Below are 19,347 nucleotides of genomic sequence, written 5' to 3' on the forward strand. Positions count from 1 at the left end.
ACCAATAGAAGAAAAAATAACGGTTACAGAACCGATGAGAACCTTCACTAGCTAAATACCAGAAACACGGTAACAGACTGCAATACCTGCTCTACCAGTTTGCCAGGGTCTGCTGCAACCCACCGCCCAGCAAGAGGGAAACATATCACAACTCTGCAAAACCGGCCCCAAAGGGACAGAGGGGGTTAATGAAAGTAGATAAATTCTTCCACAAACTCTCATCCACACCAGCAGAGATGTCACACAGGACAAAAAACACAGACAATAAAAAACATCCAAAAAATCCTACAGAGACTCATCCTGACGTCCTTGATCCAATGGACCAGATGGACCCACCAGGACTAGATCATAAATCCCTATTGCACGAATTGAAATCATTTTTTCTTCCAAAAATGGACTCCCTGCAGGCGGGAGTAGACACATTAACTTGTGAGGTGCGCCAGTTTGCATCCAGAATTACAGCAGCAGAAACACGAATCTCAGATGTGGAGGACAGGCAAGTGTCAGCAGACATCACCATCAAACAGCTGGTAAAGAAATCAGAATTGCTACAAGACCGTATCGATGACCTGGAAAACAGGAGCCGCCGCAATAATCTGCGCATAGTAGGCATTCCAGAATCCGTCAAAGGCAAGAACCTGCTGGAGTTTGTGGCGCTCACCTTTCCCAAACTCCTAGGCATACACCCTGATATACTGCCCATAGACGTCGAAAGGGCCCACCGCATAGGTCCGGAAAGAGGCCTAGAGCAAAACAATCCCAGACCACGACAGGTCATATTTAGATGCCTGAACTACCAGGAGAAACTCAAAATTCTACGAGCCTATCGGGCTCGAAAAGAGGTACTGCATGAAGGCTCTAAACTTCTACTCTTCCAGGACTTCTCCATGGAGGTCACAAAGCAAAGAAAGGAATTTGCACCACTATGTTCTCGGCTTCACGAACCAGGGAGACAAGTGGCCCTGCTGTTTCCGGCAAAGCTGAGACTACAAACACCTCATGGACCCAAGTTTTTCCATACTCCTCAGGCCCTGAAGAGCTACTTAGCTACAGAACAGGATCAGCATCCAGAGTGAACATACTCCCCACTACCCTTGATCGGCCTGACATAGCCCATTATGGAATGGATGGACACTCACTCACTATATATCTGAACTAAATTATTATTATTAAAGGACACAGTTCAAGGACTGAAAGAGGTCTGCGGACCACACAGATGGACTACTATGGAAAGAGGTCACCTCTGACCTCCAGGGTAATGTTATACTACTGTAATGCATCACATCTATATAAGGTTGTAAATTGTTTTAGTGTTTTAGTAAGTTTGAATGTTTTAGTTTGTTTTAACTTGTTCACAAATATATGGCAGCTAACCAAACCTAATGATGGAAAGACAAAAGATCTTTGGTAAAACCAATATTCATCTGTATTTTTGTTTTGTTGAATGTTTTATATTTGTTTTGAATGATATGACCAGGAATAATGATTTACACAGTAATTTCCTACTGACAAGAGGGGTTGGTGCACTTAAGAACATCTGCTTAGAAGCATACATAGAACCTACAACAACAGCAGAGAAGACAGGGGGACTACATGCACACTATTATAATCACACCCTATACAGAATAGACAGGTTTTTCCTCGTACGCACACCCATACTCTCTATCTACAACCCAGGCTTTATGTTTATACATGCATCACATAGAGTATACTCGACTGACAAATTAGTTCACTTGACAATTCACGCTAGAGAGAATGGGGAACAGAGAGATGAAAGACATCTGAGTAATAGAAAGACGCACGTAATGATAGGGAAATGTACTTTCTTACAAAAGACACAGAGCATCTCCACAAGGCTAGAAACCACTCCAAAGCTCAAACAACAACCCAGACAAAATTGTTAGAATGTTCCCGAAAATTGCTCATACAAGGTTGAAAGATATCCTGGTCATGTTTTGGTCAACTCGTAAGTCATACAGAAAACTTGATGTCACACTCTGCTCCCCTTCCCTCTCTCTCTCCCCCCCGCCTCCTCCCCCTTCCCTCCCTTTTTTTTTTTTTTTTCTCTCTCTCTCCTCACCCGTCATAACACAAACATGTAAATATGCCTCTTAAGGTGATAACGTGGAACGTGGGGGGCCTTAATACACCCATCAAACGTAAGGCAGCCCTTAATCATCTTAGAAAATTAGGAGCAGACATTGCAATGTTACAAGAGACGCATCTCACAGATGTAGAACATCAAAAGCTACAGAGAGAATGGGTAAAGCAAGTAGTTTTCCGATCACACACCAGCACCAGTCGGGGCTTAGCCATAGTGTTTGGGAAGAGAGTGACAGTTGATGTGAAGAATGTACATCCAGATCCCAACTGCAGATACATCATAGTTGAAGCAACAATAGACTCCACAGACTACACATTCTGTAACTTATATGCACCTAATCACAGAGACATGAAGTTCTGGCAAGACCTGATAAAGTCCTTAGCCCCTTATATGGGATCCAAATTGATAATAGGAGGGGACTTTAATATCTCCCCCACGCATACATTGGATAGGCTTTGGCTGGAAACATTTAGACTCAGAGACCCCAAAAAGAATTATAAAGCCAAATACGAATCTAAGATATTTAATATGTTCTATAGGGACACTAACACCTGTGACATATGGAGGCTACATAACCCAGAAGGCAAGGAATACACATGTCTGTCTAAAGCCAAACATACACTTTCCAGGATAGACCTGTTTCTAATAGCCAATAACCTATCCAACGAAATACAGAGTTGTAGAATACATGATATATTAATCTCAGATCACGCCCCGGTAGAACTAATGTTGAGAACAATCAAACATCACACTAACAGGAACACACTTCGTTTCCCCACATACTTAGTCAAATCAGAATCGTTCGTTAAATTTTTACAACACTCTTGGACAGATTATGTCACAGACAATGCAATACATGTAGACAACCCTACACTCTTCTGGGAAGCAGCCAAAACAGTGCTGGCAGGCAACATAATCTCATACGTTGCAAAAGTAAAACACAAAACCCAATACAGACATAGGACCTTGCAGGAACGGCTAGGACAAGCCTACCTCCAATTCCTTCAGACAGGGTCGAGAACAACATATGACAACTACATAGTAGCTAAAACAGATCTAGAAACATTTACAACTCAGCAAGCAGCGGCAGGACTGTTGAAAACAGCGGGTAGACTATATAGATTTGGAAGCCGGGCGGGTAAACTGTTAGCGACTCTGACCAAACCACACACAGTAAAGACTGGAGTATCCGCCTTACGCTGGAAAGACAAGACATATAACGACCCCGAAGACATAGTTAGGTGTTTCAAAACATACTACACGCACCTCTACACCAAGCAACCACCGGCACCAAAAGAGACAATAACTCAATTTTGGAGTTCAGTAGAGTTACCCCAAATTAGTTCAGATCAAAAAGATGCATTAAACGCCACGATCACGCAGGATGAATTATCCACCACCATCAAAAGTCTTCCCATAGGCAAGACGCCAGGCCCAGATGGGCTCCCATCCGAGTTCTACAAAGTCCTGCAGCCGCAATTATCCGCGACACTCATCAAAGTATTCAACACTTTGATGTTAACAGAAACACAACCCTCTAAGGAGTTCACAGCAGCTCACATCACATTGATCCCCAAACCCGGCAAAGATCACTCGCTTCCAGAGTCTTTCAGACCGATATCGCTCCTAAACGTGGACTATAAGCTGTTCACTAAAATCATGGCAAATAGGCTGCGGACGATCCTGCCGGATCTGATCCACCCAGATCAAACGGGCTTTGTGTTCAAGCGCACCACCGCGTTAGAGGATTGCATTGACGTTATATAGTGGCGCAGTTGTAAGTAGGCATAAAAGTGTTTGTTTGGGATTTGATATTTATCTCTTAAGTCTTGAAACGGCCGTATCGTGTGTTGTAGCGTGTCTAGCGCGTCACCAACCATTTTGAGGCCGGTTCTGTTCCAGATTCGGAATGGTCCTTGATCATTCCCGGCTGGAAAATCTGGGTTCCCGATTAACGGGATGTATTTTGGTGAAGGCATGTCCGTTTTCAGGTATTTATGGATTTTTTGCCAAGCCTTAAGTGGGTCTGCGTACAGCACATTGTTGTGTACCCCCGACGGGAGCGTCCTTCGGCCCCCATACGGTAGATAAGACAGCGCCACAGGAGTCACCATTGCCTTTTCAAGGCTGGCATCGCCGAAATGACCTGTGTCTAATTGCCAATCCATGACCAGACGGGCCAATGCCGCCCAGTTATATAGTCTGAGATTTGGGAGACCCAGTCCTCCCGCCGAGTATGGAAGTTGCAGTTTCTCTATTGCTATTCTCGGTTTGCCCTTTTTCCAAATGAACTGAGATACTGCTCGGTTGAGCAACTGTATATCAGTCTTGGTCATGAGGAATGGTAGCATGAGCAGGGGGTAGAGTATTTTGGGCAATATCGTCATTTTGACCAGGCTGATCCTACCTGACAATCCCAGAGGGAGATTGAGCCAGTTGGATAACTGGGAAGCGATTTGGGTACCTTTTTCTGAGATGTTTAGTTTGTAGATTTTGGAGGGGTCTCTATGCAGGTGAATGCCTAGATAGTGTAGTGTGTGTATCTGCATGTATAATTGTAAGCTATGTAGTGTTGTGTGTGTATCTGCATTTATAAGTGTATGCTATGTAGTGTGTGTATCTGCATGTATAAGTGTATGTTATACAGTGTGTATCTGCATGTAGAAGTGTAAGCTATGTAGTCTGTGTGTGTATCTCTATGTATAAGTGTATGCTGTGTAGTGTGTGTGTGTGTGTGTGTGTGTATCTGCATGTTCAAGTGTATGCTATGTAGTGTGTGTGTTTGTGTGTGTATCTGAACATGCAGATACACACACACACACACTACATAGCTTACAATTATACATGCAGATACACACACAAACGCACACACTACATAGCATACACTTGAACATGCAGATACACACACCACACACTACATAGCTTACACTTATACATGCAGATACACAAACACACTACACAGCATACACTTATACATAGAGATACACACACAGACTACATAGCTTACACTTCTATATGCAGATACACACTGTATAACATACACTTATACATGCAGATACACACACTACATAGCATACACTTATACATGCAGATACACACACTACATAGCATACACTTATACATGCAGATACATACCCACACACACACACTCTACATAGCTTACAATTATACATGCAGATAAACACTACATAGCATACACTTGAACATGCAGATACACACACACACTACATAGCTTACAATTATACATGCAGATAAACACACACACTACATAGCATACACTTGAACATGCAGATACACACACACACACACACACACACACACACACTACACAGCATACACTTATACATAGAGATACACACACAGACTACATAGCTTACACTTCTACATGCAGATACACACTGTATAACATACACTTATACATGCAGATACACACACTACATAGCATACACTTATAAATGCAGATACACACACAACACTACATAGCTTACAATTATACATGCAGATACACACACTACATAGCATACACTTGAACATGCAGATACACACACACACACACACACACATTACATAGCATGCACTTATACATGCAGCTAAACACACATTACATATCTTACACTTATACATGCAGATACACACACTACATAGCTTACACTTATACATGCAGATACACACTACATAGCATACACTTGAACATGCAGATACACACACACACACACTACATAGCTTACAATTATACATGCAGATAAACACACACACTACATAGCATACACTTGAACATGCAGATACACACACACACACACACACACACACACACTACACAGCATACACTTATACATAGAGATACACACACAGACTACATAGCTTACACTTCTACATGCAGATACACACTGTATAACATACACTTATACATGCAGATACACACACTACATAGCATACACTTATAAATGCAGATACACACACAACACTACATAGCTTACAATTATACATGCAGATACACACACTACATAGCATACACTTGAACATGCAGATACACACACACACACACACACACACACACACACATTACATAGCATGCACTTATACATGCAGCTAAACACACATTACATATCTTACACTTATACATGCAGATACACACACTACATAGCTTACACTTATACATGCAGATACACGCACACACACTACATAGCTTACACTTATACATGCAGATACACAAACACACTACACAGCATACACACACAGACTACATAGCTTACACTTCTACATGCAGATACACACTACATAACATACACTTATACATGCAGATACACACACTACATAGCATACACTTATACATGCAGATACACCCCCCCACACACACACTACATAGCATACACTTGAACATGCAGATACACACACACACACACTACATAGCTTACAATTATACATGCAGATACACACACAAACGCACACACTACATAGCATACACTTGAACATGCAGATACACACACACACACACTACATAGCTTACACTTATACATGCAGATACACAAACACACTACACAGCATACACTTATACATAGAGATACACACACAGACTACATAGCTTACACTTCTATATGCAGATACACACTGTATAACATACACTTATACATGCAGATACACACACTACATAGCATACACTTATACATGCAGATACACACACTACATAGCATACACTTATACATGCAGATACACACCCACACACACACACTCTACATAGCTTACAATTATACATGCAGATACACACTACATAGCATACACTTGAACATGCAGATACTCACACACACTACATAGCTTACAATTATACATGCAGATACACACACAAACACACACACTACATAGCATACACTTGAACATGCAGATACACACACTACACAGCATACACTTATACATAGAGATACACACACAGACTACATAGCTTACACTTCTACATGCAGATACACACTGTATAACATACACTTATACATGCAGATACACACACTACATAGCATACACTTATACATGCAGATACACACCCACACCCACCCACACACACACACACATACACACACACACTACATAGCTTACAATTATACATGCAGATACACACACTACATAGTATACACTTGAACATGCAGATACACACACACACACACACACACACATTACATAGCATGCACTTATACATGCAGCTAAAAAACATTTTACATATCTTACACTTATACATGCAGATGCACACACTACATAGCTTACACTTATACATGCAGATACACACATACTACATAGCTTACACATATACATGCAGATACACACACTACATAGCTTACACTTATACATACAGATACACACACACTACACAGCATTTACTTATACATGCAGATACACACACCCTACATAGTTTGCACTTATACATGCAGATACACACACACAGTACATAGCATACACTTGAACATGCAGATACACATACACACACACACACTATATAGCATACACTTATACATTCAGATACACACACACACACACACATTACATAGCTTACACTTATACATGCAGATACACACACTACATAGCTTACACTTATACACTACACAGTATACACACACACATACTACATAGCTTACACTTCTACATGCAGATACACACACACTTATACATACAGATGCACACAGTACATAGCTTACACCTATACATGCAGATACACACACACACACACACACACTACATAGCATACACTTATACATGCAGATACATACACACACACTTATACATACAGATACACACACAAACACACACACTACATAGCTTACACATATATGCAGATACACACACTACATAGCATACACTTATACATGCAGATACATACACATACTTATACATACAGATACACACACAAACACACACACTACATAGCTTACACTTATATATGCAGATACACACACTACATAGCATACACTTATACATGCAGATACATACACACACTTATACATACAGATACACACACACACACACACACACACACATTACATAGCTTACACTTATATATGCAGATATACACACTACATAGCATACACTTATACATGGAGATACATACACAAACTCTTCATATAATGCACTTATACATGCAGATACAGACACACACTACATAGCTTACACGTATAAATGCAGATACACACACACACACTTCATAGCATACACTTAAACATGCAGACACACACACACCACACACACACACACTACATAGCATACACTTAAACATGCAGACACACACACTACATAGCATACACTTAAACATGCAGATACACACACACTACATAACATACCCTTATACATGCAGATACACACATACACACACAGACTACATAGCATACACTTATACATGCAGATACACACACACTGTACATAGCTTGCACTTATACATGCAGATACACACAGACACACTACATAGCATACACTTATACATGCAGATACACACACTACACAGCATTTATCTATACATGCAGATACACACACACACACTACATAATTTGCACTTCTACATGCAGATACACAAACACTACACAGCATACACTTATACATGCAGATACACACACACTACATAGCTTACACTTATACGTGCAGATACACACGCATTAAATCGCATAAACTTATAAATGGAGATATACACACACACGTCTACATACAGATATACACTCACACACATCATATATGGGTATCTGTAATTCATTGTATGGGGCAAGCACATAAACTGGCAGTCTGAGGCTACCACTGTGCGTTAGCCTGGTGTTAGCACTGCTCACGTATAAAACTGATGGTATGCTAGTATTATCACTAGGGGTTAGACGTCATCACTACCAGAGGTTATTATTTATTTATAAAATATTTTACCAGGAAGGATACATTGAGATCTCTCTCGTTTTAAAGTATGTCCTGGGTCCACAAAACATTGCATTGATACAATAGGGTACAAAAAAACCAAAAACAATATTAATACATAATCTATGCAAAATTTAACATAGAACACGTAGGAAATATATAATCAACCATGACAGGTGCATTCTGTTTTGAGATATGTAGAGAGGGATCTCTTAAAGGATTTTAGGCTTGGGGAATGTTTGAAAGTATGCAGGAGGTCGTTACATCGTTGTGGTGCTCTGTAGGAAAAGGAAGATCGAGCTGCTTTCTTTTTGTATTGAGGCAAATTAAATAATGTGCTGGTACTGGATCGGAGGTTATAGGAGGTGGGAACAGCCGGGGAGAGCATTCTGCTCAGGTAGAGTGGGAGCTTCCCAGAAAACCTCAAAAACACAAGGCAGGAAAGATGGAGGGTGCGTCTGGATTCCAGCGACAGCCAGTTTAGTTATTTTAGCATGTTACAATGGTGGGTCCTGTAGTTACATTGTAGCACAAAGTGGCAGAACGAGTTATACAATGTATTAAGTTTAGTAAGGTGAGTTTGCGGTGCAGGTGCATATACCACATTCACATAATCAATGATTAGCATCAGAATTTGCTGTACAATCTCTTCCTTTACTGTGTGGCTTAGGCAGGATTTGTTTCTGTACAGGGCACCTAGTTTTGGATAGAGTTTAGATGCAAGTTTTTTTCTATGTGGAGGCCAAAAGATAGATTGGGGTCTAACAACATACCCAAGTATTTGAAAGAGTGGACTGCGGTCAGTGTGCAATTTGATTTTGTTTTGATGCGTAGATGGGAATTTTGTAGTTTGTGTAATTTAGGTACCGTTACAAAGATCATTGTGACAGTTTTGTCAGTGTTTAGGAAGAGTTTGTTTTTTAAGATACAGTTTTCTACCTCTGTGAACTGGTCTTGGAGCGCTGCCTCAAGCTGCGGTGGATCGGATTTGCTTATATAGATTACTGTGTCGTCTGCGTACATGTGTACAGTTGAGGTTTTGCAGACATTTGGCAGATCATTTATAAATAATGTGAATAGTAGGGAGCCGAAAATGGAACCTTGGGGAACACCACACGTGACTGGGAGAGGGAGGGAGTCAGAAATGGAGACATATTGTGATCAATCCTATACATATGATAGAAACCAGGTTAGCGGATGATCACAGAGGTTTTTTAGTTTCAGCAGTAGTATGTCATGGTCTACTGTGTCAAAGGCCTTTGCAAAATCAAGAAAAATAGTTCTATTTAGGTCTCCTTGTTCTATGCCAGTTTGTATGTCGTTGCAAACTTTTAGGAGGGCAGTTGTAGTGGAGTGATTCGGGTGAAACCCTGATTGATCAGGGGTCAGATAGTTAGATTGTTGGTAATATTCATATAGTTGCGTATGGACGCATTTTTCTAAAAATTTTTGACAATACTGGGAGCAATGTAAGGTAATATTAGAGGTCACCATTACCTGAGGTCAGAGGGTATACAGCCTTTTTACTCCTGCTTAACCCACACACAATTCCTTTTCCACAGGGAATCTAGCAGGTATCTAACCCTAGGAGAGAAAAGCCAGCTGCTTCTGAGTATGGGCCCAATAGAATAAAAAAAAAAAAAAAGTTTTTTTTTTTAAAAATGCGTAGGGCAATGCAGGACAGATGGCAAGCTTCCCGGGACAGCGGGATAGACGCCTAAAATCGGGATTGGCCTGCAAAAATCGGGACAGTTGGGGGTATGATATAACCAGAGAATAACGTAGCTTGCGGAAATATAAATACACATCTAGATAATGAAGGGTTATAGACCACAACAATAAGATTTATCAATATGATGTTTAAATCTGAGACAATTAGTAATACGAATTGAGGTGTATTGAACAAGAATAAAGGATGTAAAGTTCATTGTGACATGTTTTGCTGTTTGTTGTAATTTAACTATTTAAAGGGACAGGACTGCTCCATGGTTTAAATCTCACAATAGGACTAAATCAACAATATAAGGGTGAATAAACACTATATGCTACCATTGCAGGCCAAGCATAAATATGGTGAATTCTAGGCAGATAGCAGTGACAGCATACCTGGACACCCCACTATAGCGTATTTGCAGTAAAACTATAACTATCTAGATTCTCTATAGATTATATCTGCTTATTTATTTAAGGCAGTATAATCTGGTTAAGACTAACATATAATATATTCCCTGCTCTCAAGATTTACAGATATTTAAATAACAATAAAAAGGATTCAAACCCAGATCTGCACATTTATTAAAGGCAAAATCGGCTCATAAATATTAGAGGATTAAAACAGGTATTCACTGCAATTTTTTATTTTTATTTAGTCTCACCCATTTTAAATGTATCAAATAAAGATTTGGGTTTTTAATATGTGAATCACATTAACACACCATTATATATGGAGGAGGGTGCTTGAAAGTGTATCCTGTCCAGCTCTTATGCTGGAATATGAAAACAGATTGTGATCACCACAGCCTTATTCGTCAGCCTTAAAGGGACACTGAACACAAATTGTTTCATTTGTGATTCAGATAGAACATACAATTTTAAGCAACTTTCTAATTTACTCCTATTATCAATTTATCTTTGTTCTCTTGCTATCTTTATTTGAAAAAGAAGGCATCTAAGCTTTTTTTTAGATTCAGTACGCTGGACAGCACATTTTTATTGGTGGATGAATTTATCCACCAATCAGCAAGAACAACCCACATTGTTCACCAAAAATGGCCCGGCATCTAAACTTACATTCTTGCATTTCAAATAAAGATACCAAGAGAATGAAGAAAATTTGATAATAGGAGTAAATTAGAAAGTTTCTTAAAATGTCATGCTCTATCTGAATCACAAAAGAAAAAAATTGGGGTTCAGTGACCCTTTAACCCCTTAACGACCAAGGACGTACGCCACACGTCCTCAAAAAAAAGTCAGTTAATGACCGAGGACGTGTGGCGTACGTCCTTGGTCTGGAAAGCAGCTGGAAGCGATCCTGCTCGCTTCCAGCTGCTTTCCGGTTATTGCAGTGATGCCTCGATATGGAGGCATCCTGCAATAACCCCCCTTGGCCATCCGATGCAGAGAGAGCCACTCTGTGGCCCTCTCTGCACCGGACATCGATGGCCGGTATCGTTGGTGGGTGGGAGCTTACGTGGGAGGCGGGTGGCGGCCATCGGTGCGCTGAGTGGAGGGGGGCGGGATCGGGGGCGGGAGCTACGGGGGCGCGCACGGGAGCGCGCGCGTGCACGGGGGTGGTGGGCGGGCGCGTGCACGGGGCGGGAGCGGGTGGGAACCGCTACACTACAGAAAAAAAAAGAGTTAAAAAGTTGAAAAAAACCCCCACTAAAATGCAATCTAAGGGTCCTGGAAGGGGTTGGGGGTTGGTCTCGGTGGGGGGGGAAAGCTACACTACAGAAAAGGGAATTAAAAAAAAAAAAGGCACATTTTGTTACAAAACTGGGTACTGGCAGACAGCTGCCAGTACCCAAGATGGCGCCCATTATTGCAGAGGGGAAGGGTTAGAGAGCAGTTTGGTGGGGGATCAGTGAGGTTGGGGTCTAAGGGGGGATCCTACACATCAGCATATGTAAATGTGCTTTTTTTTTTTAAAAAAAAAGGGCCAAATACCTTTTATTTTAGTACTGGCAGAGTTTCTGCCAGTACTTAAGATGGCGGGGACAATTGTGGGGTGGGGGAGGGAAGAGAGCTGTTTGGGAGGGATCAGGGGGTCTGATGTTTCAGGTGGGAGGCTGAGCTCTACACTAAAGCTAAAATTAACCCTGCAAGCTCCCTACAAGCTACATAATTAACCCCTTCACTGCTAGCCATAATACACGTGTGATGCGCAGCGGCATTTAGAGGCCTTCTAATTACCAAAAAGCAATGCCAAAGCCATATATGTCTGCTATTTCTGAACAAAGGGGATCCCAGAGAAGCATTTACAACCATTTGTGCCATAATTGCAGAAGGTGTTTGTAAATAATTTCAGTGAGAAACCTAAAATTGAGAAAAAATTAACGTTTCTTTTAATTGATCGCATTTAGCGGTGAAATGGTGGCATGAAATATACCAAAATTGGCCTAGATCAATACTTGGGGTTGTCTACTACACTACACTAAAGCTAAAACTACCCCAAAAAGCTCCCTACATGCTCCCTAATTAACCCCTTCACTGCTGGGCATAATACACGTGTGGTGCGCAGTGGCATTTAGCGGCCTTCTAATTACCAAAAAGCAACACCAAAGTCATATATGTCTGCTATTTCTGAACAAAGGGGATCCCAGAGAAGAATTTACAACCATTTATGCCATAATTGCACAAGCTGTTTGTAAATAATTTAAGTTAGAAACCAAAAGTTTGTGAAAAAAATTGTGAAAAGTGAACAATTTTTTCTATTTGATTGCATTTGGCGGTGAAATGGTGGCATGAAATATACCAAAATGTGCCTAGATCAATACTTTGGGTTGTCTACTAAAAAAAATATATACATGTCAATGGATATTCAGAGATTCCTGAAAGATATCAGTGCTCTAATGTAACTATCGCTAATTTTGAAAAGAAATGGTTTGGAAATAGCAAAGTGCTACTTGTATTTATGGCCCTATAGTTTACAAAAAAAGCAAAGAACATGTAAACATTGGGTATTTCTAAACTCAGGACAACATTTAGAAACTATTTAGCATGGGTGTTTTTTGGTGGTTGTAGATGTGTAACAGATTTTGGGGGTCAAAGTTAGAAAAAGTGTGTTTTTTTCCATTTTTTCCTCATATTTTATAATTTTTTTTATAGTAAATTATAAGATATGATGAAAATAATGGTATCTTTAGAAAGTCCATTTAATGGCGAGAAAAACGGTATATAATATGTGTGGGTACAGTAAATGAGTAAGAGGAAAATTACAGCTAAACACAAACACCTCAAAAATGTAAAAATAGCCTTGGTCCCAAACGGACAGAAAATGGAAAAGTGATGTGGTCATTAAGGGGTTAAGGGTTGGAGTGTGGTCTGAAGATCTCAGTGAACACAAGGAGTCTGAGTCCTCAGGAACTGAGGCTACCAATAATTATTCTGGAACTCTGTGCAATCTTCAGAGCCTTTCAGAGTTGGCCCAACCTCAGTCCAGAATCTTTTTTTCCACTTCCAATCAGACAATGTCACAGCAGTGGCTTACATCAATGGCGGAACAGTTCCTTTGCAATGAAAAATGTGTCATACATTTATATGTGGGCAGAACATCACCATTGAATATTAACAGTTGGGAGGCAGACTTTCGCCGTCACCAATACATTCACCCCTGTGAAATAATGTGATGCTGGGGCTTGCCAGAGGTAATTCTCATGGCCTCTTGCTTGATACCTCAATATTGTGCCAGGTCTCGTGATCCTCATGCAAATCTAATAGATGCAATAGTGGCTCTCTAGTCTTTCAAGCTGATTTACATCTTTCCTCCATTTGTGTTGCTATTCAGGGAGATAGCCATATTTAAACAAAAACAAGCTTTAGTCATTCTTATTGGTCCAGCTTGGCCTTACAGGACTTGACATGCAGATCTGATTCAAATGTCCTTGTGCCTCCTTGGTGGCTTCCTCTTAGAAAGTACTTTCATTCACAAGGACTTTTCTTTCATCAGGATCGCAAAACTCTAAATTTGACAGCCTTGTAATTGAAGGCCTTTTGCTGTCACAAAGAGCTTTATCTGATAAGATAATTGTCATTTTAATTCAAGTCAGAAAGCCTGATACCAGAAATAAATATCACAAGGTGTGGAAAATATTTTTATCCTAATATTGTAGTTTAAAGGATAGTTTTGGAATTCTTTTAGAATTATTAGAGTTCTCGAGTTTCTACTGGACGGTCTGGAGAAAGGTTTATCGGCCTGTTCTTTTAAAGGTCAGATGTCAGCTTTATCCGTATTGTATCACAGAATTACCTAGATCCATGATATCTAGATATTCAGGCCTTTATAGAATCAGATCGGTTATTTGATTAATTACTCCTTCCTGTCGTCTTTATGTAGTTTTGAGGGTCCATCAAGCCCCTCCATTTAAACCCATGCATGGTTTAGACCTTCAGCTAATATCCTGGAAGGTTCTCTTTCTTCTTTTTTTTTTTTTGTTAGCCAGAATAGTTTCTGAGCTTTCAGATCTATCTTGGACACCCCCTTTCCTGATGCTATTCTTTTCTTTCTAAAGAAAACTATTAACCACCAAATTGTGGTTCCCTCTTTATGTCATGGTAACATAGTAGATGAGGTTGAAAAAAATACAGACGTCCATTGAGTTCATACTATTCAAATCTTAATATACCTACAATAAAAGCTCCAGTTGAGCTTAAATTAATCCCATTAAAAAGGTTACCCATTTACCAAAAGCAATCATATCCCTGATTTCTGTTTCTAGCGAAACCATTTTTAAATGTATCTAAGGTATTGGTATTTACTACCTCCTCAGGTAATGATTTCCACATTTTGAAAAATTGTTTATGTTGCTGGAGATTAAGGGGCCTATCTATCAAGCTACGGATAGAGCTTGAGGCCCCGTGTTTCTGGCAAGCCAAACACCTGTTATGAAGCAGCGGTCTAAAGACAGCTGCTCCATAACCTGTCCGCCTCTGAGCAGGCGGACAGACACCCCCCTGCTGGTGGGGCGAGTCTGCCGCGAGTCTGCAGGGGGCGGCGTTGCCCCAGCAGCTCTTGTGAGATGCTGGTGCAATGCTGAATACGGAGAGCGTATTGCTCTCCGTATTCAGCGAGGTCTGGCAGACCTGATCTGCATTGTCGGATCAGGTCCGCCAGACTTTGATAAATAGAGGCCTAAATCTCCTTTCATCCAGCCTTAATTTTTCTTGGAATAAACATATTCCAAGAAATATATATCTATATATGGGCTTTAAATATATTCATATAACGTAATCTTGTCACCTCTCAAGCGTCACAGACTCAGTTTGGCTAACCTCTCCTCATAGCTTAAATTCTCTATTCCCCTTATTAGTTTTTTTTTTTTGTTTGTTTTTTGGCCCTTCTCTGAACTTTTTCTAAGACTGCAATGTATTTTTTTTTAGATTGGTCCCTGTAACTGCACACCATACTCAAGGTGAGGTCTTACCAGGGATTCATATAGTGACAGAATTATTCTATAGGCGGGCATGGGGACCTCTTTAAATTCCGTAACTAGGGCGTTACACTCTCTTAGGATATGCCAATGTTTCTTAATGATTTTCTGTATTTGTTGACTCTGTTTGTTATATTGAGTCACAATAACCAGACGGTCCTTATTTTTACCCTTTTGGCCACTCCCTTTATTCTCCTCTAACAAATCCTCCCTATCCAATGCCAAAACTTTTCACATATTGTTCTTTACTAGATACTCAGGATAACAAATACAGAATATCATTAAGAAACATTGGCATCTCCTAAGAGAGTGTAACCCCCTAGTTACGGAATTTAAAGAGGTCCCTATTCCCGCTTATAGAAGAGCTCAGTCTCTAAGGGACTCCATGATTAGGAGCGATGTTGGCAGTACCAAATCAAGTAGGACTGGGTATATAAAAATAAAGGCTGTTACCCCTGTTTGGGGTGTTTCAGTTGTGGTAATATGATTAAAGGTCGACAGTTCACTCACCCTCACACTGGGGTTAAGTTTGATATAAAAGATTACTACACATGTAATTCAGACTTAATTAAATGTCCCTGTGGTTTAGTTTACATCAGTGAGTCCACTAGAAAGGCTAGAGAGCGTATGAGCCAACATAAATCCAATATTAGGAGGCGGGATGAGGAAGCCCCCATCTCTAATCACTTTGTAAAGTCAGGGCATCAAATCTCCCAACTTAGGTTTCAGGCAATTGAAAGAGTAGAGAGACCCAGGAGAGGGCGTGATAGAGAGCTGATTTCTCTTGTTAAGTGTATTCAGTCCACGGTTCATCCATTACTTATGGGATTATATCTCCTTCCCAACAGGAAGTTGCAAGAGGATCACCCAAGCAGAGCTGCTATATAGCTCCTCCCCTCACATGTCATATCCAGTCATTCTCTTGCAACTCAACTAGATAGGTCGTTGTGAGAGGTCTGTGGTGTTTTTATACTTAGTTTATTTCTTCAATCAAAATGTATTGATGTCACTTTGAATAAAAGTCAATCTATATCTGTAAAGAAATTATCACCAGACAACGAGGGGGAAGTTATGCCGACTAACTCTCCTCATGTGTCAGTACCTTCGCCTCCCGCTCAGGGGGCGCGTGATATTGTGGCGCCAAGTGCATCAGAGAGGCCCATACAAATCACTTTGCAAGACATGGCTGCTGTTATGACAGAGGTATTATCTAAATTGCCTGAATTAAGAGGCAAGCGCGATAGCTCTGGGTTAAGGACAGAGCGCGCTGATGATGTGAGAGCCATGTCTGATACTGCGTCACAATTTTCAGAACATGAGGACGGAGAGCTTCATTCTGTGGGTGATGGATCTGATCCAGGGAGACCGGATTCAGAGATTTCTAATTTTAAATTTAAGCTTGAGAACCTCCGCGTATTGCTAGGGGAGGTATTAGCAGCTCTGAATGATTGTAGCACGGTTGCAATTCCAGAGAAAGTATGTAGGTTGGATAGATACTTTGCGGTACCGGTGTGTACTGACGTTTTTCCTATACCTAAAAGGCTTACAGAAATTATTAGCAAGGAGTGGGATAGACCCGGTGTGCCCTTTTCACCACCTCCGATGTTTAGAAAAATGTTCCCGATAGACGCCACCACACGAGACTTATGGAAGACGGTCCCTAAGGTGGAGGGAGCAGTTTCTACTTTAGCTAAGCGTACCACTATCCCGGTGGAGGATAGTTGTGCTTTTTCGGATCCAATGGATAAAAAATTAGAAGGTTACCTTAAGAAAATGTTTGTTCAACAAGTTTTTATCTTACAGCCCCTTGCATGCATTGCGCCTGTCACTGCGGCTGCGGCATTCTGGTTTTAGTCTCTGGAAGAGGCCATTCGCACAGCTCCATTGGATGAGATTATGACCAAGCTTAAAGCACTTAAGCTAGCTAATGCATTTGTTTCTGATGCCGTTGTACATTTAACCAAACTAACGGCTAAGAACTCCGGATTCGCCATCCAGGCGCGCAGAGCGCTATGGCTTAAATCCTGGTCAGCTGACGTGACTTCTAAATCGAAATTGCTTAATATTCCTTTCAAAGGGCAGACCTTATTCGGGCCCGGTTTGAAAGAAATTATTGCTGACATTACTGGGGGTAAGGGTCACAAAGATCATTATCGGTACCTAAGATTTGCCTTTCTAGACAGGCATTACCAGTTTGTAGCTCTTCCCTTCGGGTTGGCTACGGCCCCGAGAATCTTTACAAAGGTTCTGGGCTCACTTCTGGCGGTTCTAAGACCGCGAGGCATATCGGTGGCTCTGTATCTAGACGACATCCTGATACAGGCGTCAAGCTTTCAAATGGCCAAGTCTCATACAGAGATAGTTCTGGCATTTCTGAGGTCGCATGGGTGGAAGGTGAACGTGGAAAAAGAGTTCTCTATCACCACTCACAAGAGTCTCCTTCCTAGGGACTCTTATAGATTCTGTAGAGATGAAAATTTACCTGACGGAGTCCAGGTTATCAAAACTTCTAAATGCTTGCAGTGTCCTTCATTCCATTCCACGCCCGTCAGTGGCTCAGTGCATGGAAGTAATCGGCTTAATGGTAGCGGCAATGGACATAGTGCCATTTGCGCGCCTGCATCTCAGACCGCTGCAATTATGCATGCTAAGTCAGTGGAATGGGGATTACTCAGATTTGTCCCCTCTACTAAATCTGGATCAAGAGACCAGATATTCTCTTCTCTGGTGGCTTTCTCGTGTCCATCTGTCCAAGGGTATGACCTTTCGCAGGCAATTGGACAATTGTAACAACAGATGCCAGCCTTCTAGGTTGGGCGCAGTCTGGAACTCCCTGAAGGCTCAGGGATCGTGGACTCAGGAGGAGAAACTCCTCCCAATAAATATTCTAGAGTTAAGAGCAATATTCAATGCTCTTCTAGCTTGGCCTCAGTTAGCAACACTGAGGTTCATCAGATTTCAGTCGGACAACATCACGACTGTGGCTTACATCAACCATCAAGGGGGAACCAGGAGTTCCCTAGCGATGTTAGAAGTCTCAAAGATAATTCGCTGGGCAGAGTCTCACTCTTGCCACCTGTCAGCGATCCACATCCCAGGCGTAGAGAACTGGGAGGCGGATTTTCTAAGTCGTCAGACTTTTCATCCGGGGGAGTGGGAACTCCATCCGGAGGTGTTTACTCAACTGGTCCATCGTTGGGGCAAACCAGAACTGGATCTCTTGGT

General features: G+C 41.1%; 1 protein-coding gene across 1 annotated transcript in view; it reads left to right on the forward strand.

Annotated features, from left to right (window-relative positions):
• Window positions 1-19,347, forward strand: part of MSH3 (mutS homolog 3) — a 756,380-nt gene that overhangs the window by 133,116 nt on the left and 603,917 nt on the right. Inside the window, exons 9-11 of the mRNA XM_053699713.1 lie at window positions 99-1,072; window positions 1,706-1,802; window positions 2,117-3,843. Coding sequence (XP_053555688.1) covers window positions 99-1,072; window positions 1,706-1,802; window positions 2,117-3,843 — 2,798 coding nt within the window. The remainder of the gene's footprint in view (window positions 1-98; window positions 1,073-1,705; window positions 1,803-2,116; window positions 3,844-19,347) is intronic.

The sequence above is a fragment of the Bombina bombina genome, chromosome 2 (genome assembly GCF_027579735.1).
Source record: "Bombina bombina isolate aBomBom1 chromosome 2, aBomBom1.pri, whole genome shotgun sequence".
Classification (NCBI taxonomy): domain Eukaryota; kingdom Metazoa; phylum Chordata; class Amphibia; order Anura; family Bombinatoridae; genus Bombina; species Bombina bombina.